Here is a 25509-nt window from a genome sequence, read left to right as displayed (position 1 = left end):
TCAATGAATGATGCGATGGTAAACGTTCCATAAACAATTTAGTGACAATTTATCTTTTGAAGTAGCAACGTGCACGTGTTAGATTTAATTTAATATTGGAATTGGCCAAACAACAAGAAAAAAGTCATCGTTTCGACAAGGTTAAACAAACAATAATCAACAATGATGATCATCAGCAATGGCTTTTCCATCAACATTCATAAATGTTTCTCAGTTTTTCCATGAAAATTTAGAATCTAATTTAAGCAACAAACAAAAAAAAATCAATTTCAACCAACCATCAAAGAAACAAAGAATTGCCATTATATTTCATGGGAAAGTATTACACAGAAAAAAAACTTTTTCGAAATGAATTCTGGTCGAGTACTTTTTAGCTACGCAAAATAAATTCAAGAACAAGAAACACGGTTCAAAGAGCAGCCAAACAAGCCGAGGATAATAAACAAAATGTAGTGAGCCAAAAATATATATTTTCAAACAGAGAGACAGAGAGGGAACTAAAACAATGACGATTATGAAAAGATGAAATGCCTAGTTTGAGATAATTTCATCATCATCATGTGACGATGACGTTGAAATGTCAATGTAGCTATAGTTTTTCTCAATAACGAGATGAAAAACCTAAAAATATCAAACAAGAATCATTCATGTTGTGCATTAGACACGTGTGTAAAAACATTTCAACAACTTACAATTCGGACGATACATTTCCATGATGATCGAAAATCATTCCTATCATATATTTGCATTGGTCAGCAATCTCTCATTCACTCGATAAGCTTCTTCACGCTTCTCAATTTTATAAAAAAAAGATCCTAGCCTCTAGATATGAATCGGTTTTATGCATCGTTGTTGTTGCTGGCCATTTGACAGAATGGCTACATAACTACTATTTAAATATTCCAAAATAAAATCGGCAAACAATGAAATTGGACTAGATTTCATATTGGAGATATTCAAAGTAAAAAAAAAAATTCAATCCGAATAGCAAATAAAAAATTGATTCAATCGATTAGATTGATGAATAAAGTGATACTAAAATGAAAATTCAATCATCAAGAAAAAATCAGAGTTTAAATTATGGACAAAAAGGGTGATCGTCATTATATCATCTGGAAGCAACAATTGTGCCAATCATCATACAAAGCTCGCTTAAAGCAAAAAGGTGGAACATTGTGTCTAGTTGGAAATGTATTTTGCGTCTTGGAGAAAATTGAAAAAAATTCCATTACTTGAAACTAGATTTGAATAATCAGTTTTGATTTTGTTTTGTCGGCCACCAATCATAATCATAATCAGTAATCAGTAAGGCTGGTTAAAATGTGAGATTTTTCACACACCAGATTTTAATTTAAAAAAAATTCAAATCTTCAAAATGAAAGGCGTTTGTCGATGCACCCTATATTTATCAACATTTTTCGGAGAAAATTTTTTTTAATTTCATTCAATTTTTTTTAAAAAAAAGTATATTTTTAGAGCATTATTTGCAAAGACAGTCAAACTGACTCATTATTTCGAAAAAAAAGAAACAAATCAATGAATGAACAATATTAAGGCCAGATAACAAACAACTACTCATAAGGGTATTGTGATGATGACCTCTGTGATAACAATAAATTGTGTGTGTAAAAAAATGAAACCAATCATCATTATTGATTAGCTGTTGATAATTTTCTAACCCAATTTATTGATTTGAAAAATAAATAAATGAAATAAATGAAATGAAATCATGAAAAGCATCGATTTTCAAAATGTAGGTCTTTGTTGTTCACACACACACACAAACACTTGTGAACATTTTTTGATAAGCATTGAAAAAACATAAGAAAACAAAACAAAATGTGATATATGAATCAACAACAACAACAACAAACAACAAACAGACACAACAGACAACTTTCACATATCGTGTGCTAATCAAGTTTACTGCTAACAAAGATAAGACAATATCAATCTATATATCTGGCTCAAAATCATAACGTCGGAGAAAAAATGAAATTTTTTTCCAAACAGATGTGAAAAGCATTTGTGTGTTTGTGTTCCAGATTGTTGCCGTCAGAATAAATTTATCACAATCCTCAAAACAAAGAACAAAACTCTAGTTCATTTCATTCTTGTTGGGTTATGTATAAAATGTCATAGACCTTTGTTTTGTGTTGTTTCATTTTTTCCATTCATTCAAAGTAATTAGGCCAATTATGATGGTTGATTTGTTTGTTGTGAGAAAATAAAAACAAGAACAAGTAAGAAGAATCAAAAGCAACATATCACATATCATATCATTCATATCTGGAACGTGCGTGCCGGGTATTATTTGTATTCGGGTATCAATTTCTGTTTGTACTATATGTATGCTTCACGACTACTACATCATCATCATCATCACCATCGTCATCATTATACTCCAAACACGAACATCTCTCCTATCTAGATGGTTTTTGGCCAATAAACAAACACACGAATTCACCCAGGTAATTACTGATGAACCGAAAGAAAACATGATGATGATGATGATGAATGTTGAAAACAAGACAATTCATTCAATGTATTCAAGATTCGGAGACAAACATTAAAAGATCTAGTGATTGGAATGCATAATTCATGACAATGACGTATTTCAACAAACGAAATCCTAACAAGATTGTCCACAACAACAACAAAAAGTAAAAGTAAAAAAATTGGTTCATATTTCATCATTACAAAAATTTAAAGCAAACGAAAGAAAAATGGATCATGGCAATCATCATCAAATTTACTTTTCTCGGAATATTCTTCTACCTACTCAATCATTTCTGTGCATGTGGATGCCATTGCGTGCAGCCATCATAATCATCATTATTTAATCATCGACATAAAAATGATGATGATGATGTGCAAAAAAGAAAAAATTGATAGATTCGATTGTCCGAACAAAGATGAAGAATATCGAATATCTGAAATCAAATTTAATCATAGCATGGCTACTGCATATATGGATTTTCTATCTATACGTTTGTCGCTATAATGATGATTGATTGATATTTCGATACACACACAGAGAGAAAATTTCAAATATTCTTCGCGTATTTACAAATTTACAAATTACCAATGAAATGGATAAGAAAGTAAAAGCCATACTATATATACACAAATAAAAATACCTTTTTTGGTTTCATGTTGTCCATGGACTAGTCCACCATTAACACTGCAATTCATCATCAATGAAACAATGATGGTCAAAATGATGACTGATGATGATGATAACATTGTCCAATGAGAATTTGGTCGTCGTTGATGCTTCGCAGTCGTTGATGATGATTGGCTTTGGCCGCAATGATGATGTGAATTTGAAATATTTCTACATGATAACATTGATGATGATGAGCAATATTTGGCAATTATCGATGAATTGAATTGAATTCCATTTGCAACTATACTTGTTGTTGTTGATCTATAATCTGGATGATGATTATGACAAACATTATCCATTACAACATCATCATCATCATTATCACGTGATAATTCGGTTTGATTATCCATTTGTTCCAAATGTGGTTTAAATGATCGTCTGGCTTTCACTTTAGACGATGTTGATGGCATCAATATTATTTCATAATTGTCATTGTTTGTCCACCATTCTCTCTTCTTTTTCGCACCATTAATCGATAACGACGAATACATTGCCATTATTTGCGATTCATTCGTCGTTTGTTGTTTGAATTTCAAATATTTTTTGAAATTAATATGGATAAGATGAAAATAACGAGAAAAATTTGTTCATAATGTCGAGAATAATCTGTGAAAATGAGAAAAACAGAAAATTTTAGTCACATTTTTTTCCAAACAACCAAATTCATCAATTATATATGGCCAACAATAAAAGCTATTCTTATAATCACAGAAATTTTTTTGACACTTTTCATCGAAAAAAATAAAAGAAAATCATGTCCAATATTCCAATCGGTCACACATTCATGAACACACGCACAGTGAGAAATTGGTGGAAAAAAAATGCGGAAGAAATAGTACGGTCAATTCCAAAGATGATGATAATAATAACCATCAAATAATGGTAATAATAATAAAAAGAAGGGAAAAAATGGCAGAAAATAAATCTAACCAAGTTGTATCCAAACGCAACGGTTACATAGTATTGTATCATCATTATGATGACGATCATCATCATGCTATAGAGAAAAGAAAAGAGATAGTTTTCAACTCGTCAAACAGACAACCAGAATAGCAAAGAAAAAAAAAATCAACGATGCGTATGAATGAGATTATAATAATATGATTATCTGTTTTATGATTGTAACAACGAAAAAAAACCAAAACGACTGACAATGATGGTGATGATACCAAAATGAGAATCATACATTCAGTACCACAGATCTAAACATCTATGATCTGGAAAATTATTATCTCTCTCTCTCTCTGCGTCTGATTTTATTCTCTTTTTCACTGTGTGACACTAAGGAAGAAAGAAAAAGATTTGGTCGTCGACAAACAACACAACAGAAAAGATTATGATGGTTTGAAATTCAAATTCAAATTCTCAATACAATCAGTGTTTGTTTTTAGAGATAAAATTATTTTTGATTGAAAATTCAATCGATTCGAACTGGATATATATAATCTAATCTGTTTGTTTTTTGACCAAAACTAAAATTTCAAATATTAAATTCAATAAATACGATATTAATGTCACCAAAGGAAAAAGACAAAATGAAAAAACTCGTAAATCATCATTAAGCGCGGATAGCCATAATGGCATTTCTACACACACACAGCTATAATCGAAACCGCCGCCAAGACCAAACGGAAAAAAACATTGTTGGACCGTCATAATAATAACAATAACATTGTCATCATTACTATGGTAGTGATGATGACACACACAAACAGACAAAATAAAAAGTCTTTGCTGTTTGATCTTCAATACAGTAATGAAGAAACAAATCTCAACACCAGAAACCCACCCACACAAACAAACACACACAGAAAGGATCTAATGGAAAGAATGGCGAAAAAACAGATACCAAGACAGAATTTTATGAAGGAAACCATAAAGAATCAAGAAAAAAGTGTTTTCAGACAAAAAAGTTTCCTTTATAGATCTTAGTCCGCATGTATGTGTGTGTGTGTGCCTTGTCTAATTAATAACTTAACCAATGCCAAACTGGTGATCTAGCTATTTTCACCCGCAAACCAGAAATAGAATTGAAATACATTTTGTGCGAAAAAGAAAAAAACATGTCGATTTATCAGGATTAACACATATTCTTTTTTTCTGAACGAATTTTAGACTGACAAACACACACACACAGAAAAAGACAGATACAAACAAGGAATATCAAATGATTATTGTTCCAAATGTGACCATGGGATTTTCTCGACAACGATCGTCATCATCATCATCATGTGTTTTGGCATATGGTGTGTTGTTTTTTACAATATAAATGGCGCCGACAATCACCATTCAAGTAATAAGAAAACAAAAATATGTAAGAAGATTGGCCAAAGAGACATTAATAATGGAAAGAATTTAGAAAAAAACAGGCCAGAATTTAAGCAATGATTTTCATTCATGATGATGATCATTGTATAGAATTCTTTTTATTAGAGACCATACAACAAAGAAAAAGAAAATAATAAGATGATGATGACAGAAAATGTTGCCAAAGGCTACATTCATCTAGGTTTCAAAGTGGTGTGTGTGTTGTTCCAACATGAACATGAAATATTTAATAATAATAAAAAAGCAGACATGATGCGATTATTATTATGCAACGAAAAGAATGTCATCCCCGTGAATAATAATAATAATATAAAAAAGACTGTAATTACAAACATCAGCACCAAAGTTTATAAAATAATATAAGTATTCAATGACGATTCAGGCCATTGCAAACAGAAAATTATTCAAGTTGAATGAATCATTCACCTATATTGTATTATTATATCACACATACCAAAGTGAACAACACACTCTATAATAAGTGGAAAGAAAGATGAAAAAAATCTTTTGACAGGCTCATAAATAAAAAAAAAAGAAAAAATCGAAACCAAACGGTTTTGGATCGCGAATGGAACAGTGGTTGTTTCTTCATTTGAAATGTTATAAGTGTGTATGTGACATCCCAAATGAAATTCTCAATGTCATTCATCATTTTGATTTGAATATTTGAGAGAAAAAATCAATCGTTTTGATTTCGATTTTTTCTCTTGTCACACGGAATTGAATCTAAAAAAAGGGACGAAAAATAGAATGAGACTTCATGATGGTAGAGCTAGGACACCGACCATCATCGGAAATGAGAAACTGTAAAGAAATTTTGCAAGAAAGATGACACTACTTTTTAGCTCAAAAGTAACCGAATACGTATGACAACTTGTAATAACGATAATAACCGCCACACACATATTCGACTAACACCCAACAATAGAAAGACAACTTCTAATAGTTACACATGGCGAAATCCTTCGATTTGAGATTTGACGTCTAATATATGTTGCTTATGTTTAACAATTTTTATTCAAGTCTGTTTTGAGCTTAACATTACTGCTACCACCCATATATTGTGATGGTGAGTGATGAAGATGACGATGATTAATGCCGGATTAACCGAAAAAAGATGCGAAAGAATCCCATTTACTTGAAATTTGAGCCCTTCATCATCATCAACATCACTAGCCACATAGTCTGTGTTGGGTTGTGAAAAATTCTTTCCATTTGATGTGTTGTTTAGCTTTCTTGCTGATGCCTCATACACACACACAAAAACACATTTTACCAAAACAACAAATAGTGATGATCAGATTTTCTCACTTTCAATCATCATCATCATCATAAGTATCAAAAGTATCAATATTCAACATGGATATTACTTGTGTAATGTAATACGGTTGATGATGAATCCTCTGTTTTATCATCAAACTTATGCTGAGGATTAACACGTTCATATTTGCATTCACTGCACACAGAATATAATGACGCCCAACAAGAAATCGAATATAGAATATTATCCCAAAGCCAAAAATATCACCATAACATCATAACAATAATAATGATGATGATGATAACAACATTAAGAACATGTACACTTCTCTCCTCATAATAATAACTATGATGATGTGTATGTGGGGTGTTGGTCCGATCATCATCCCAATGATGATGATCATTATTATATCAAAAATAAATTTCTTTGGAAAATTTTTTTTATTCACAATGGTAAATGGTAATCGGATACGAAAGAAAAAATTACATATTGAACCACAATAGAACAAATTCCAAAAACCGGGAATCAAAGAAAAAAACTGAATCCTGATTATGATGATGATGATGAGATAAACTTTTTTTTACCCCGCATCAATATATTATTGTTTATTTAGGGTAAAGCATCGTGTTTATTCATTTCAAACGAAAGCAACTACAATGGGTGGGGACTATAAGAGAAAATATGTCATAAATAATCCATATCATTTTATATTGTAACAACCGAAAAAATACCAACTGTAACAAAACATGTGAACGAATAATATTCAAGAATATTCTAATGGTTATATATTCAAATCTTGAATTTTGTCTTTGGAAAAGAAATTTGTTGTTGTCTATTCATGTGCATTTTGTTTTACATTAAAAATGTAAAATGTAACTTGAACCATAAAGAATCGCGTTTTCAAATTTTCAGTTTATTCGCAAAACTCAAAACGAATAAACTGTTCAATGTGTTATTTGGACTTTAGTGTTTTTCGTTTGATTCTAAATAAATTTTTTCTCTTTTTCCACCACCAAGTTCCTGGATCGAAATAGATGGAATAGTAGCAGTATAGCATTACAGTAGACGGTGACATAGTGCCAAAAAATCTGTAATCATAATGCAAATCAGAAACTGAAAAATCTCTCACTCAGTCATGGCAAACACAACAAATTCATGACAACCGGAGAAAAGAGGAAAAAACCTTAGACGTGGAAAGGAATTCAAACATCACATCATAGGCCATGGCCAACCGTAATCACCACTACTCACTACTACTACTATAGTATAACTACGGTTTTTCTATATAGGGAAAATCCTGAGAATTTTTGTTTCGACAAACAGCATTCAGAATGCTAATATTATGGCCAAAAAAGACATACACATATTAAATGGCATCTTAGATGTCGACCTAGTCAACGAAAATCTTTCATCTCATAAATTTTAAAAAAGCCATGATGAAAAAAAAAGAGAAAAAATTCTTCGATGAAAACTGAATGTGCTTTGAGCACAACAAACAAACCAACAAATTGTAACTGGAACAGGAACAAGAACAAGAAGAAAAGTGGAAGAAAAAAATTGGAAATCATCAAATCAAATCAAATAAATTCCATGTTCTTTTAACTGAACTTGAGATTGAACGAAAACGAAATTCAAATATGAAATTCTCGGAAGAAATTTCCTTTTTCCTATACTATCTTGATATTTTAGTCAACCATCATCCTCATCATTTGATATTGGTAATGGATTTTCTTTTTTTCATATTTTTCTCAATATTTCTCATTTCATATTAGTCGCCTATGTATGGAATGAAAAATGAAATGCAAATATTCTGTACAGGAATGAAAAAAAACCAAACAAAAAATTTAAAAACAACTCGTGCTGTAATTTTCACATGAATTTCACGGTTGTCATGTAGAAATGTAGAATGTTCCGGTGTTCTTGATTTCAAAAAAATATGACAAAACAAAGCTAATCGTTGACCATTTTTAATTTCCATTCGTTATTATTGTTCCAACAAGTAAAAATAAAACATTTATAATGAACTAGTTACCGCTTTTCTCGTTTCCGAATCAAATCAGAAAAAAACCAAATAATCTAAATAATGAATCTGATCATCAACAACAATGAAAATAATGATAATCAATGGGAAACCAACAATAATCATAACGACAAAAATGAATTGGGTTGGATTTTTTCTCTCTTGAACTGGACTTCCGAAATCATAGATTTCTTGTGAATTCATTTTGCATGTGTGATATGTTTCTTTTATTCTCTCACCATGGTTGGTGGGCTATTTGAAACATAAAAAAAATATTGAAAGGGCATCGTTGGTAATAAACAATAAATAATGTTTTGCGCAATACACACACACATAGTCAATGGTGTGAGAAAAATAAATATCCTCATCATCATAAAACCCATCGTTTGGTTCTGGCTGTGTTCACTGGTCATTTTGTTACGTTCCATTATTATGATCATCGTCAATGATGTTATGCGACAGTCACACGACAACATTATTCGAATCATTAGATTCACGATGGTCGCCTTCGTCAGCAATGATTCAAAACAACAACGAAAAAAATTTCTATGAAAATCCAGTCAACACACAGCACACTGATTAATGAAAAAAAAAATTTCTAACAAAAAACAAAAGGAAAAAAGAGCAATGAAAAACATGTCAACACCAGAACCAAAGAAAAAAATTTACTGAATTCATTTGCTATATCGAAACTTTCGACAATCCTTTCGAGAAAAAATTTTTCAAAAGAACCAGATTACCATCTCATTCTGGATCTATTTGATGATTATGATGGAAAGAAAATAAGAAAAATGAATTTTATTATTCTCACAGAAACTTCATACGCTTAGGAAATCTATCTGAAAGTTGAAATCTTTCGGGAATTCGAATGATGATGATTTGCTTCATCATCGAAACTGATGATGATATGAGACTAGAATAGAACTGAAACTGAACTGAAAGAATTAATAATAGGAAAAATTATTATTATTTTCAAAGAAAGATGCTTCTTTTCTCGAATTTGCCACGGATTCTTTTCATCTTGTCTATTTCGTTTTTCGAAATTCTCTCTTTTCAGAATTCATTCAATTTAATTCAGCCATTCATTTTCCATCTTCGTTCATCGATTCAATCATTCTCTTTTCATTTCTCATTTCAAATGAAAGAAAAATGAATGAATGAATGAAACAGAACCAGAAACAGAAACAGACGTGTCGCCTGGTTATGAATGATGATGATGATGATGATCACCATCGTTTCAACTGTTTCAGCAACGACAACAACAACGGAAAGAAATGGGAAAATTAATAGTGGTGTAACCAAGGGTGCTATATTTTGGGATAACCAATGAATGAAGTGAAGGAAGAAAAAAAATCTTTTCAATTCATTCATTCATTTTTCCTGTCGATGGTGCTGATGACGATGATCATGATGATGATGATGATGATGGCCACTAGGCGACCGTCAAGCACATTCTCTAAAAAGAACGAGACAATAGAAAAAAGGAAAAACGACAAAAAAAATTGGATCCATTCATTTCATCATAACGAACGACAATAGAATGATGGTTGAAAATTTTTTTCTTCGATACATAGAACACAACACATAATAGTGTGTGTCACTAAAATAGTGACAGCAACAACAGAAAAAAGTATCCACCATTCACATTGGCACAAATGACATTTTTTTACATTTCAAAATTATCATCATTATTGAAGGCGCCCATATGGCTTGGATCGGTAATGATTTTTGAATCATCATCAAGCAAAAAAGATTCTCGAGTGGTATTTTATGTTTTCTTTTTCAATTATTTCATTCAGCCATAAATTCATGATTCATGAATGATGTAAAGTCAACTAATTCAAAACAAACTTGTAGAAAAAGTTTCAACTTTTTATCATCAATTTGAATTTTTTTTTTCGTTGTTTGAATATTCAAGAATGAACAGAGAAAAAACTTGAAAACTTTCCATAACAAATTGAACAATAGATTCAATGATGGAGAATGAAAAATCATAGGTAAGAACATTTTCGTTGTTGTTGTCGGAAGATAAAATCAATCGACAGAATTCATACGAAATCGGTTCGTTTCATCGTTTGATTTTAGTCAACAAAGGAAAAAACTTTAATAAATTAGATTAATGATGATGATGATGATAAAGGAAGAAAAAAACTATTCAAAACCATCAACATCATCATCTTAGACTTGACATTGGGCCAAATGAAAAAGAAGAAAATCCACTAGTTTCTTTACGAGCAAGTTATACAATTTTCAAACACACCCAAAACACACACGAAACACGAGAAAAATAAATTCGCAGAATCATCCAAAAACAAAAACGGTTTTCTATTGGGAATCAGTACCATTGTCGAGCACGATCCACGAAAGAGAAAGAAAAAAAGATTCAGCAAAGACAATCCATGGAACAAATAAACAAACAGACAAAACAGTACGATGTACACAATCGAAAAATAAACCAACAACAACAACAAAAAGGATTCTCTAAGCTTAGCTAAGCATTTTGCTTTTTTCAGGGATTTTCATGAAAACAACACACATTATGATTATTATATTTGCTCAGTGCTTCGGATGTGTGATATAACCCAATCAAAATTTGCAGTTTACGCCAACATCATATAATAATAATAATAATAAAAACCAATAATAAGAATCTAAGGAAATGTTCTATGTACAGGAATCGATCGATAATTTGATCGAAAAAACAAAAAAATAATCGATACAGCAATGAGCAGCCAAACATAAACAAAAGAAACATCCATGGATACTTTATTATGAATGAGGAAAGAAGAATTTTCTAATTTTAATTTTCAAGCAAGAATCCATGGCCGACATTTTTTCGATTTGATTCGATTCAAAATGCAAGAATAAAATTCAATTCAATTCAATCAATCAATCAAATCGATTAATGTGAAAAACAATGAACAAACAAATTTTTTGTAACTGTTTTCCATCGAAAAGAATCGATCGATAGACAATTCGAAACTTGAACGAGAAAAATTGAAGAATTTTAAACAACCAAAGTAAACATTCTGTCATATGAAATGTGATTTGATGTTGTGTGCGTTTCAAGACAAAGAAAAAATTCGGCTTAATATTTTCTTTCAGTCAATTTTGTGTGAAACAAAACAAAGCAGTGAAAACGTGCTCAATTTATACAAATACAAACACTCTAAACCAGAACAAACGAACAAATAGGAACAAAGCAGATCCAAATGATGGCCGAAAGAATTTCATTTTTTTTTTCGTTTACTTTTTTCGATTTGTTTTCAGTTTCATTGGGGATTCTTTTTTCACGGATTTATTTAGTTGTTTCTCACCCTCATTTCATTGAGTTTAGTTTGGAAAAAAAACATTCAAACAAACAATTCCGAAAGTGATCCTCTAGGAGAGGGAGAAAATGGTCTAAATACAAGAAAAACAAAAACAGGAGAGTAAAAAAGAAAAAACTTTGGAACCAAAAAAAAAGTTGTTCCAGGATCTCGTCCATTTATAAGTGTGTTTGTTGTTGTTGTTGTTGTTGTTATTTGGTCGGTTGGTTAGCCTGGATGGCTGATTGGAAGGGAGAAGAATAATCATAAATCTTCGACGATCTTTGTATTCACATTCTATTGCTTCGTTTATTATTGTAACATCATTGTTGTTGTTGTTGTTTTTCGTCGTCCGTCTAAAACGTTATAGGAATCCGGTGTGTTTAGAAATTCATTTCGGCACAACAACAACTTCACAAACAACAAGAATCACTATTGTTGTACACATGTACAAAAAGAGAGAGTACAAATGGGATATAATAAATAAAAATAAGAAACAAAACAAAAAGAAATTTCGATTACCACCGGTCGGAAGTATCGAATAGAAGATATTTTCTTCCATGGGCGGCTGGTAGAAAAGAACAATTTTTCTCCAGTATCAAAATACTGTTTCAGTGTGTTGGTTGAACAACCAGTGAAGAGGAAAGAATTTGTCATTCAGTCCACCGCCACCATCATCCTGATCATCATGAAGCCACATAATCATCGCATGAACATTGGATAATAAAAAACCAGAAAAAAAAATTATATGATATGTATCTTTGCCATGGTCAGCAGAATCTTGGTCGATTAAAGTCCTGTTTCATGTTGGAAACATTAATAAAAATGATCATCATCACGAATGAATGGATAAGATGTACAATTTTATACAATAGAACTCAATGATGAATGAGTGGCTTAAAAATAAAGATTGTCGACATTTCATTTCATTTCAGAAAAAAATGAATCAATTTTTGCGGATGTGAATCGTGAGATTCATGAATATACAGAGACAAAAATAATGGCAACTCATTGGATTCATATTTTAAAATTCATAAAAAGAAATTGTTTTTCGCAAATATCAAAACAAAAAAAAAATGCGACCATTTCGGCGATTACACACATCATGCATTGCAAAAAAAAACAACTGGAAAAAGAAGGAAAAAGGTTTTTTTTCAATTCGGTTAAACAAAATTTTAAAAGATTCAAAGGAAAATAGCTAAGACGATTAACCACTTTTTACATACATTTAATCGCTCATCCAGAGGAATTGAAACTTACCCAAACAAAAGCAGTAGGAACAGAATGATGATGATGGGATTTTTTTTTGGTGATAAATATACAAAGATTGAAGTCACAAAAATTACTTAAACACAAAAAAAGATCAAAACGATGAAATTGTTGTTGTGTGTAAAGATGTCACCATTTATTTATTCATTCACATTCAAATCTAAACAGAGAGAAAAAACAAAATGTGTTAGTATTAGATGATAATCAATATTATCGGCTTTTTGTCTGTGTGAATGTTTTTTTTCAAGAAAAAAGGGTTATTAGTGAATGAAACAAGCTCTGTAGTTTCTAGTCGAAATGAAAATGATGAAAACACAGAAATCTTTCAAATGAAATTTTTGGATCAAAAAAAACTTGGGTCAAGTATCTCTGTGTGTGTGTGTGTGTGTGTGTGTCTGTTTGCTGTTTGTAATTGAGTTTCCACTCACAATTTAGATGGTGGACTTTTAAAACTTTTTGTTTTTGTTTTCCAATAAAACAAACAAACAAACAAACACAGCAACAATAGAATTTCAAAAGTTTTAAATTCGATCAAAAAAGAAAAAAGTCAATCACTGAAGAATTGTCGGTACAGACTGGACTATTTTTAAGGAGTTACAACTTTTTCATGTTAATATTTAGCGAATGATTCGTAACATTGTGTACAAACAGAAGAAAATTGATTAGCCTAGATTTCCATTCTATTGGAGTGGTTTGATTGAAATAATAAAGCATTGATTTTCTTTCCAATATCAAACACAAACACACACACAAAATAAATTCAACCAACCAATAAAACGTGATCAATTGTGAATATACCATTTTTATTACGATAAAACGACGGCAATTAACCTGACTTGGTTTAATTTTTATCATTATTTCTTCTTTCATTGAAAATGAGCAATACAAGAGCATTCAAGTCGGTAGCAGGACACACACACACACAGGTAAAGTTTGGAATTTTTCTATCTTCAATTTTCTAATCAAGAAAACAAAAAGGCAGTAAAATTAACCGAAATTGTCTTAATTAAGAAACAAAATCAATAATAACCACAACAATGGCCGCTGAACAAGAAAACAATGAAAAAAAATCCAGATCTGATCTAATTTTACTACTTGAAAGAAATTGAAAACATTTATCAAGAAAATGGTCAGAAAAAAGGCACCAAAAAAGATTATCTCATCTTGAAATAATCAATGAATTAATACACCGAAAAAAGGCTTAGCATCTTGAATCCAAAACCATAATTAATACATAACATGAAAAACAATGTAACCCAAAATCGTTAAAAAAGGAGGAAGAAGGAAAATGATGATGATGAGATGGTGGATATCATCATCCACATTGTCAAGATGAAAATGAATAACCGAATTTCTTTCCGATCATCATCATCATCATCATCATCAACAACTGCAATATTAACATCATATAATAATTATTACCAAGTACATGTATCTATCCAATCCATTTCTTATTCCATTCAGGTCGATTGAATTGAGGATTTGATCATCATTATCATCCTCATCTGGATGAAATGGCGGCCAGTTGGTCATCAATGATGATGATGTTTGGTGTTTATATAACATCGAGTGAGAGAAAGAAAAGCCTCCCTCTTCTATTTCGTCTGATAACGTTATTATGCTGATGATGATGATTATAATTGGATGAAGATGCCACCATCCTCATCAAGGAAAAAAATATTCAAAGACTCTAATCCAAAAAATACAGCAAGTGATCGAACCAATGGGCTACCTTTTTCCCTCTGTTGAATTTTTTTTCTACTCATATCTGTTTTCATTCCATACAAAGGTGCCTGAGGATGATCTGTGTGTGTACCGATTTGATCTAGATTAGATTTGAAGATGACCAAGTGATCTACTATTGTATAACGCTTATCTTTTCTTTCAAAAAAATGTTACGTCTTAAAACCATCTTCCAAACACGGAATTAAAAAGGTGGATCGATTCGAGTCGAAAAAAGAAAATCTTGACAAAAATTCATCTGATTGATTAGCTTATTTTGTTTATGTTGTATTTAATCCTTTTGTTGTCGAAGATGACAATCGATTCGGATCAATCGTTTTGCCTAGAGGTCTCATATTTTTTTCTAGTTGGTCACTACTACTGTATTGTGTATTGTGTGTGCTATTTATTGTTCAAATTGATCGATTTCAGTGATTTATGTGAAATCAACAACAACAAAGAATGAAGAAGAATAATGGAAAGATAAAAGACAAAAGATTAATCTTTTTTGCTTTCAAGATTTATTTCCAAGTGAAAGTGCCCAAAGGAAATGTCAAAGTTGGAAGCCATTTTCCGACAACAACGAGGAATTTCTTCTGAATAAATTATCAATAAATTAAACGAAAGCAGAAAAGAAACATATCCGGTGGCAATGCAAATCTATTTCAATCGTTTAGTTGGTTTGTTGTCGTAAACGAGAAATTTTATCCAAATCCAAATCAATCAATAGATTAATACCTAATGATGCTAAACGGTCGTATTCATTTAATAATCAACTGGGAAAAATTTGCATGATAAGATTGAAAAACAAAAAACACGTATCATTCGTCAACCAGACCCAGTGTTACCTCGCCTAAATGCTCTCACTGCTTTCATGGTCTTTTTGTTTTCTTTTCGATTCGATGATAATAAATAAATAAATAAAAAAGATGATAATTTATGCTCCAATGGGCAACGGTTCACTTTAAACTGTTTCATCATGTAACAAACAAACAAACAATCTATGTTGGCTAAATGAAATGGGCTCGTTCCATCATCATGATCGTAGACATAATGGTTGATGCGCAACATGGCAGCGGCCCATTCGACCAAATTAAGTTCATCATCGTCATCATCGTTGTCCAAAATTTGATCAACAACAAAGCAGGCAAATAATTGAAATGAAGAAAAATCGCTTTGCCAGAAAGAAAAAACCGAATAAAAAACCCAATGAAACCTGCGCGCCGTTGATGCTGTCATATATGAACGAATCATTTTTCATTCATTTTGGACATTTTTGTGTTTGATAATTGTTTTTACACATTGCTTTTGGATCCAACGAGTGAATTTTTCGTTGTTGTTTTTGTTCATTTGTTTGTTTATTTTGATCAATGGATCGAACGACGACCGTTTCATTAGACATTCAAGTCTTGTCCGTTTTTCTTCATTGTTGTTTTCATTTCCCCATGAAAGAAATGAATGAATGTTCATTTTGAGAAAACAACATTTTTTGGAACATGTAAAACGTGATGATGATGATAATGATGATTATCATCCACATCATAACCAAAATCTGGATTCATTTTGATCATGGTGATGATGATGATGATGATGATAATGGAAAACCATTTCATAATCATCATTTTGAATCGAAAACTGTATCACATCTCTCGTTCTCTCTCTGGAAACGAATCAAATTCAAATTTAAATAATAAATAATCAGATGTCTGGAATGTTGGACATTCGATTGTCAATTTGATGTTGATCACAATAATAATATGATTAACCGAGAGAAAAATGATGCTCGAAAGAAAAAACAATTAGAACAATCGTATATGGTGTCTGCGTGTTTGTTTGTGTGTGTATGTTTGGCAAGCATTAAAATTAATTTTCTTTCGATCCTCTTATTTCCAAATAAAACAATGATTATCATCATCATCATCATTCTCATTATAAACAATCACACACACACATACACACACACAAAGTACAATTGTTTTGAATCCAGAAAAATCATCATCATCATCGAATTCAAATATTTAAATGTCATAAGAATAAAAGAACTTGAAAAAAGCCGACCATTAAATGATAATGATGATCATCAAGTTCAAATCAATGTGTGTGTGTGTGTGTGCAATCCAGTCAAATAAAGAAAAAAGGATTGCATACACATGTAATGATTTAAACATTTTTATTTTATTATTATTACATTGCATCTTTCAGGTATATACACAAAACGACCAATAGAACAATGATGTTCATGTAATGCTGCTTAGATTTCGGATTGATGACCATTATCATCATCAGCATCAGCATCGTTCAATTAGAAAGGAAATGGTTTCTTCTTGGTTAGGATTTTTTTCGATTGTATCGATCATCAATTAATCGATTATATTTATAATAAATGAAACCTTTTCAATACGAAATTTTTTCCTTTTCGATTTGAAAAAAACGAAATTTGTTTCTTTTCAAAATGATAATTTCAACTGTAAACTGTAAACCGGAACAACTCATTTTCTCTATCGGACAATGTGGTCACAAAATAAGAAAATTGTGCCAAAAATCCATATTGCCACTTTATTCAACCAGGTATTATTATTATTATCGAATGATCGAATGATGATAAAAGAAAAGAAACGAAACGAAACGAAAGAAAGCGAGATGATGAAAAAAAGGAAAAATTAGAAATCGACAATTTTTTAAAAATAATGACGATGACAATGTGATTGACAAAACATTTGTTCCGAATCTATGGAATTATTATGATGATAATCGTGCTACCGCTTCTGCACATTGAAAAAGGTATAAACAAACTATTGTAAAAAAAACTTACTTTACATGAAAATCAAATGAGAAACCTCTTTCTCTCTTTGCCTTTTCTTTTGTCGGGTCAACTAACTCTTTTTTTTGGTAAACAGCAATAAAAAAGCGATCATCATCATCATCATCAACGAATGAAATGAACTTTGCACTGTGTGTAATAGAGAACGCACACACAAATAGAGAAAAAACAAAAGACAACGACAATCATCATCCATTCATCGTATTCAGGAAAATAATACAATCCACATCCACAATCACATTACAGTCTTTATTTTGGATCATTATTTTTATCCTGAAAAAAATACGAAATGTGATGATGTGATCATCATCATTATCATGCTAGTACAATATTGCGTGAATACAAAACAAAAACACAGTGAGCAAGTATTGAAATTGAATTTAAAATGGATATAACCATGTGTGGCACCCATGGAAACGAAACGATGATGATGATGAGGACAATTTGTCATAAAGAAGAAACCAAAAAATGAGTCCAATATAACAATAATAAAACAATGACAACGATGCATACATTAAATCCAGTGATATAATAATGATTAGTGATGTTGATGTGCTGAGGTTAGACCACCACACGTCGAATGTCACCAACAAAGTGGTCTGAGTATTTCTGAAATTTTGCTGTATAATTTCATTTCATTGATGTTCATCATATCATGATCATCACATCATTAATAATTTTCTCAAATATTTTCTATTAAGGAATTTAAATTCCGTTTCACCATACTAGAACATCACATCTAGATAACGCCTTCTTGGCTACCAATTCTTTTGATCATTTTTTGTTGGTGAAAAAAATCAATAATTAATCATCATCAAGATCATTATGGGTGATTGGTGTTAGGGACATTACAATTGTTCGGAATTGAATTCATCAAGGCAAAATGAATTTTTCTAAAAAAAAACAAGAATTTCACTGCCATCTAATGTATTTGTTAGTGTGACATTCATAGCTGAGAAAGCAATGAACGAACAAAAGAATTGAATTCAATGTTTGAAATTTCGGTATTCAATCCTTTTCGGATCTAAAGGAATGAAACTTTCTTATAACAAGTACTCGTTTTCTGAGGAAAAAATGACTTTAGAAAACTGTTTCATATGTGATGATGATGGTTCGCCTGAATAGTTTTTTGATCGTTCTTTGCTCTTTGTGTGTGTGTATGAGCATACGACATTTTTTTCTCAATCTTTTTTTTCAATCTACAATGAGAAAATCATTGGTGAATACAAAGGTCAAAATAAAATAAAAAATCGACGACCAGGACTGCTGAAATTGTATTTCACATAACGTATATGACATACGAACAACAACAAGAAAGAAAAAGCTTTCAATCAACAGAGGAAAAAATAAGAATTGAGAGGGTCGCTCATTCACTCATTCATTCAGGTTGTTGCAAAAAAGTCAAAATCAATGACCATCACCATTATCAATGATCAATTCAATGAAAAAGTGAACAGAAATAAAGAAGAAGGAGAAAGGTAACAGTGGGGACCACAATTTTCACTGCACTACTCATGCACACAGGTAACAAGCGTTCATCATTAACGATCCAGAAACCGTGCCCAAAATGGAAAATAAAGAATGGTGAAAAATGGTGATAATAGACCTATGATCATCAAGACCAAAAGAAAAAATAGATCAAATAAATCAAATGAAATTTTTTTGGATCGAAATGATTTCAAGCAAAATAACAAAACACAACACAACACTACCCTAGTCTTCTCGGTGGCTGAGAAAAATTTCTCTCTGCTTTATAAAATTCAATAATAAAAAAATGAATAAATGTCACCAAAAAAGAAACAGAAAAAGCCAAAACAATGTGAGGAGAACAAAAATATCAATCGATTATATGGTTTGAATGAATGAATGAATTTACCATTATTCCATGTGTGTGTGTTGTATGGCAATTCGAATGTATTAGTTAGAGAAAAATCAAGCAATTTTTATGGCTAAAAAATTTGAATTGAATGAAAGTAAAGAAATTTTCCGCATTAAATTTTATTGTTGTTATTATTATTGTCATCGTTGTTTCCGAAATGCGTTTAAATCAACCAAAAAACAACCATTTTCGAAAGATTTTTGTCATCATCATCATCATCAATGATGGAAAACGATTTTTTTCATCACCCAGCACACACAAACATCCGGCAATTGGCAAGTTTCATTACATCATCATCGTTGTTGTTGACTGGATTGGTTTCAACACTTTTGGAATGAGAAAAATTTCATTCGATTTGAAAAACAAAACAAAACAAATCAAATCAAAGAAAATTCTCTATAAATATGACAAGACAAAAATAGAATGGTGTGAAAACCATATATATTATTAAACTAGAACGGAACCAATCGTTTTTGTCACACACACACTCACAGTAACAAACATACATATTTATCATGTGAATGTCTAAATGATTGTGGACACTTTCAAATATTTAAATTTTCATGAAAAATCAAATTCAGGTCGAAAGAAACGACTGCCAAGACGAATGATGATAAAAATATGAATAAAAAAGGAAAAATTTGATGATGACAGGATCTTGTAGCATAAATCTTATTTCCACTTATCAGTTGGCGATGATGATCACAAAATTTTAAAAGAAAAAAATTAATTAAATTAATCATAATTTTCGTCTTTGCATCCAAAGAAATTCGATATCCATGGTTATGTATTCCCTTTGACCTTTTTTTTCTCCAATCTCTCGCTCTCTCTCTCTCTCTCTCTCTCTCTTGATCTCACACTAATATCAATGACAAACAGGCAAAATTATATTTTGATATATCCGAATATTTTTCTTTTCACTTCATATAAAGTGATAATCTAAGTACTTCTTCAATCATCATTCAAATTTAAATCAGATGCTGCTCGTTGGCAATAAAGCAATTATTCAGCCGACAAATCGAGCCAAGTAAAAAAGGAAAAATTATTCAAAAATTAAACCAACCGAATAAACACCACCAGATCTATTCGAGATATACATTGCATGGACGAGTGTCTCAAAGACTTATCCATATGGTTGAAGAAAAAAATTGCAAAATGAAATCACAGAATTCATTCATTGAGCAACAAAAAATTTCAGATAAGATATGTCAACGACCAACAGAAATAAGAAAAACGCCTTTAACGAACCGAATACATCAAATAGTGTGTGTGTGTGTGTGTGTGTGTGTGATCAAAAGGTTCAAAGAATCTCGTTGAATAATAATAATAAAATAATCAGGAGTATTATCTATTCATTCATCTTTAATACATACAATATCAGTAGTAGTAGTTGGACAGAAAGAATAAACAAACAGAAAATCTTCAATACGAAAAAAATTCAATGAACAACAACAAGAATCGACAAACATCCTACATATCATACATAGCATACTAAATGTGATTAGATAGCTACGAAAGAAACCTATCCATGACCTTAGAATATATCAGTTTCGTTGATTTTCAATGGAAAAAAAATGAATGAAAAACAAAGCCAACAATGAAAGCCTCACCATATTGAAATTAAAATACACACTTGATTCGGTTTCTATTCATTCAACAACGACAATCTAAACATAAGGCCGATAGGGACCTTATGTTTTCATCAGTCGAATAAAAGCGGATGCTCGAATTCATTATCATCATGAACTGTGCATGATGAAGATTTTATCATCATCATCAATATCGTTTCACAACAACAACGAAAAAAAACGCGCTCTTCATCATCATCATAATCATGAAGAATGTAATAGATTTTTTGCTGCAAAGCAACACCAGAAATTGAATAAAATAACACAACAGACATACAAACACACTCGAGAACAATGGAAAATTGAATCGAATAGCGATGGTTGAATATCACGTCCTATTGAACATCACAACCAATCCAATTCAAATGTTATGAACACACAAAACATACAACAAGGGAGAGATAGAGAGATACAATGACGACAAAGACAGAGAAAGAATGGAACAAAATTTCTGGTGACTTGAACCTTTAGTTGGTGAAAAACGATAATGTTATTCTGACGATGAACAGGAATTTGAAATGAATTGAATTTCAACGAAAATGCATAAGAATAATGAAACACAAACATAATGAGACCAAGTGATATCAACATTCACATTTCGTTTAGATTCCATCATTTTTTGATGATGATCAATGAAAATTAATCGAAACATGTTCAACGAAAAAATGGCAATTAGATGAGATTGATATTGAAAATGATGATTTCGAATTCTAGATAAAATGGAAAATAGCACGTAATATGCAAATGTAATTGGCAAGAAAAATAGATTTCAATCAAAATAAATGATGATCATGATGATGATTGGTAGTTATACAATAAACAGGGTTGTTTTTGTTGTTCAACCAAAACAGAACGGAAATTGAGAGATATTTCGCGAGAGAAAATTCTCACAGCGTAGAACCAAATATTAATTCAAGTCGTTGAACTTGAAGTAAAAATTCGTTATTAAATAGAAATCCTTCATCATACAAACATCTAACAATAACATTAATCAGACACATTGGATAACAATGAAGAGTTACTATATTGAGATGACCTTCAATGTCATAATCAATGATAGATTTGTGTGCAAATCAACAGAACAAAGTTCAATAATAATGAAAAATGAAAAAATCATTCATTGATTGGATAACTAATAATAATCACATTTCATTCACACAAATGTTTTCATTTTGTTCTATCATATCTTGACTACTGAATTTTGATGGATAATGAAATTGTAGATTAGAATAGTCGAAAACATTGCAAACGAATCGATAATGTTGAAATCGAATGGACATTGATAAATCGAATGAAATTGAATGATGATGCAATAATCATGGTTATGGTGGTCAAAATGAATATAGTCCCAATTGATTAATGAAAAAACTACTTGGAAATATGAGCTAAATCTAATTTCAATTGTTTTCAAAGCTACTGGATTTTCTGCATTTCCAAAAAGCCCTGAAATCAAACATAATAAAACGATAATCTTTCTGATTTATATGATGGTGAATAATCTTCGAAAGTTATGCAGTTGGAATTATTATTAGATATAATCAATAATGGAATGTATCATTTCCGATTTTTTTCTTCATTTCCATATAATCATCATAAAGATATGGAGAGGGTAGATCACACAACTCATATCTTAAATATAAAATGAAATAAAATGTGTATATCTTGTCTGCAAAAATACAAGGAAAAAAATGAAAAAACTTACCTTTACTTTATTTCACTGGCGTGGCAAGGTTTTTTTTATATTCAAAGAACAAATTTCGTTAGAAATTCAACACACACACACACAAAAAAAAAACACATTTCATATATGAATCTTGACACTGGATACACATAACAAAATAAAAAACAAACACCACCAGCACTGAAAACTTGATAATTTTTTCCGCCAAACTTTATGTTTCCAATGACACAACAACAACAACAACAAGAAACGGGAAAAAAGCAAATTTTTTTTTCTCGGTTGGATAAGAAATCATTTGATGATCACCGAATTTGATGATGAATACATGACGACGACTATTTTATTATTTGTCGCGGTAAATAGTGGTGGTTGGAAAGGTCGAAACCAATATAGATTATGTTGGTTGTTGTGTTGGGTAGATTTAAGAAAATGATACGAAAAATTGCAATCACAACATCATATCATATCAAACACACACACAAACACACGGTGTTACTTTTTATGTCCAAGAAGTAAAGAGAGAATATTCCAAAAAATGATGTAAGAAGAAATAACACCGTTGTTGTTGTTGTTGCTGTTAAGATGAAGAATGGACAATGATTGATTAATGATGGTCCAAGAATTTTTTATTTTCATTCGGTAGAAAACGAGAAAAAAACAAATCAACAAACAAACACGATTATTGCATTGCCAATTGGATGATGATGAATGAATAATGATGTTGTATATGTATGGCAAAATAAATATCGTATTTGATAATAATCAAAGTTTTTTCGCTGGCTGATTGTCGTTGCTAAGAAAAATATTCAAGGATTGCAATCGATTGTCGATTTGACAACAACAAAAACAAGATGAATAGGAAATTCACATCTGAAAATGTCGTTGTCGATTGTTGTTTATGTTGATGATGATGGCATGAATCATGGAAAATGGATCATCAACACAATTAATAATGTAAAGTGTGAAAAAAATACGATCACACAACACTTTTTCAATGACAGCCAACAGACAGAGACACGGAAACAATTTCACTCACAAAAAAAACTTTGAATAATTTCCCAACCGGACCACATGTGAAAACATTCAGATTGGACGGTTGCGGCCTATAGTGGAAAATATAAAAAACAAAAATCAGATGAATCAAGTCCAATGAATCCATTGACAAACTCAACAAAGAACAACAATATCCAATGAAAGCCAAAACATGAATGAAATGCTTCAATTCATTGTGATAACAGAAACACAACGAAAAGGAAGAGACTGAACAAGAAAGAGAGAATTGTATGTTTCTTCACATCTGGCTATACCTCTACCACAATCATAGACGAACAAAATAGTAGCATGGAATTATGGGATATCATTTTTAGGATACTAGAAGCAAATTTAAAAGTAGTAGTAATTTTGGTAGTGGTCAAGAATAAAGAAAATCCTGAAATAGGTTGTTGTACCCTAGATACCGTAACATGTCGATTGCGCGGCAAGGGTGGAAAATGGTCGAACAATAGAAATTGTTCTACCAGATTCACATAAATACTGATTCAGTCTAAATTTCATGTCATTTTTTCAATTCACACTTTTATTATTAAAGTTTTTTGGAAGAATTTATCATTATAAATAAACAAACAAATGTCGACAATCAACTGTATCTTTTTTTCAGTCAATGAAAGAATCAATGAAAAATGGGCCTTAGGCATAATGAAAACGAGAAAAAAATACGGCAGCGACCTTACATTCAAAAAATGGGGAGCAAAAAAACCTGAATTCACCAACAGAAAAAACTTGAACCGAGAGAGAAAGCAAAAGAATCAAAAATCGAAAAAAAGTTGTGATTATTATTAATTATAAATTCGTTGCAGCAAAAAAAAAGTTGAAAGTTGAAAGTTCAAAAAATACTAATAACAGTGTATACGGCGGTGTGGGTATAGGTGTGGCCATTGGAAAAAATAATAATAAGATGAAGGGGAGTTTTATTTTTACTTTTTCTCGTGCTCGTCCCAAATGTCAAAGGTCATCACATCATCAGTCTTCAGTCAGTCAGTCAGTCAGTCAGTATGTATGTGTGTTATTATTATGCATAGAGTTTTTATGAACGCGTACTACTACTTGAATTTGATCAATTGTTGGCCCATTCATTGGTTATAAAGATTGGTGAAAATGATCGAAAAAATAAACCTAGTAAAAGAAATCATCATCATCACGAATCTGAAACCTAGTATTCTTTTCCTTACAGAAAAAAAGGTCAAAGGTAAATGTATGGTGTGGATGTTCATCATAGATTTGTTCGGGGGCCAAAAAAAAATAAAAAAAATATTGACCATATATGATTGGCGATGATGATGTATTTTTTCTTTTCTCGTTTTCTCATTATCGATATGTGTAGCGTGTCTGGAAGTAACACATCCAAGTATAGAGAAATTTTCAAG

At 31.0% G+C, this 25509-nt stretch overlaps 1 protein-coding gene across 1 annotated transcript in view; it reads right to left on the bottom strand.

The window, feature by feature from the left end:
- The window catches only part of LOC124500158 (latrophilin Cirl), a 45668-nt gene extending 21372 nt beyond the window's left edge, over positions 1-24296 (bottom strand). Inside the window, exons 1-3 of the mRNA XM_075734562.1 lie at positions 23108-24296; positions 13347-13515; positions 3141-3775 (exon numbers count right to left, since the gene is read on the bottom strand). Coding sequence (XP_075590677.1) covers positions 3141-3666 — 526 coding nt within the window. The 5' untranslated portion in view covers positions 3667-3775; positions 13347-13515; positions 23108-24296. The remainder of the gene's footprint in view (positions 1-3140; positions 3776-13346; positions 13516-23107) is intronic.
- Between the last annotated feature and the right edge of the window lie 1213 nt (positions 24297-25509).

Source organism: Dermatophagoides farinae, chromosome 10 (assembly GCF_024713945.1).
Source record: "Dermatophagoides farinae isolate YC_2012a chromosome 10, ASM2471394v1, whole genome shotgun sequence".
In the NCBI taxonomy this organism is placed as follows: Eukaryota; Metazoa; Arthropoda; class Arachnida; order Sarcoptiformes; family Pyroglyphidae; genus Dermatophagoides; species Dermatophagoides farinae.
Note: the sequence above shows the minus strand (reverse complement) of the source record. Positions and strands in the feature narration are given on the sequence as shown.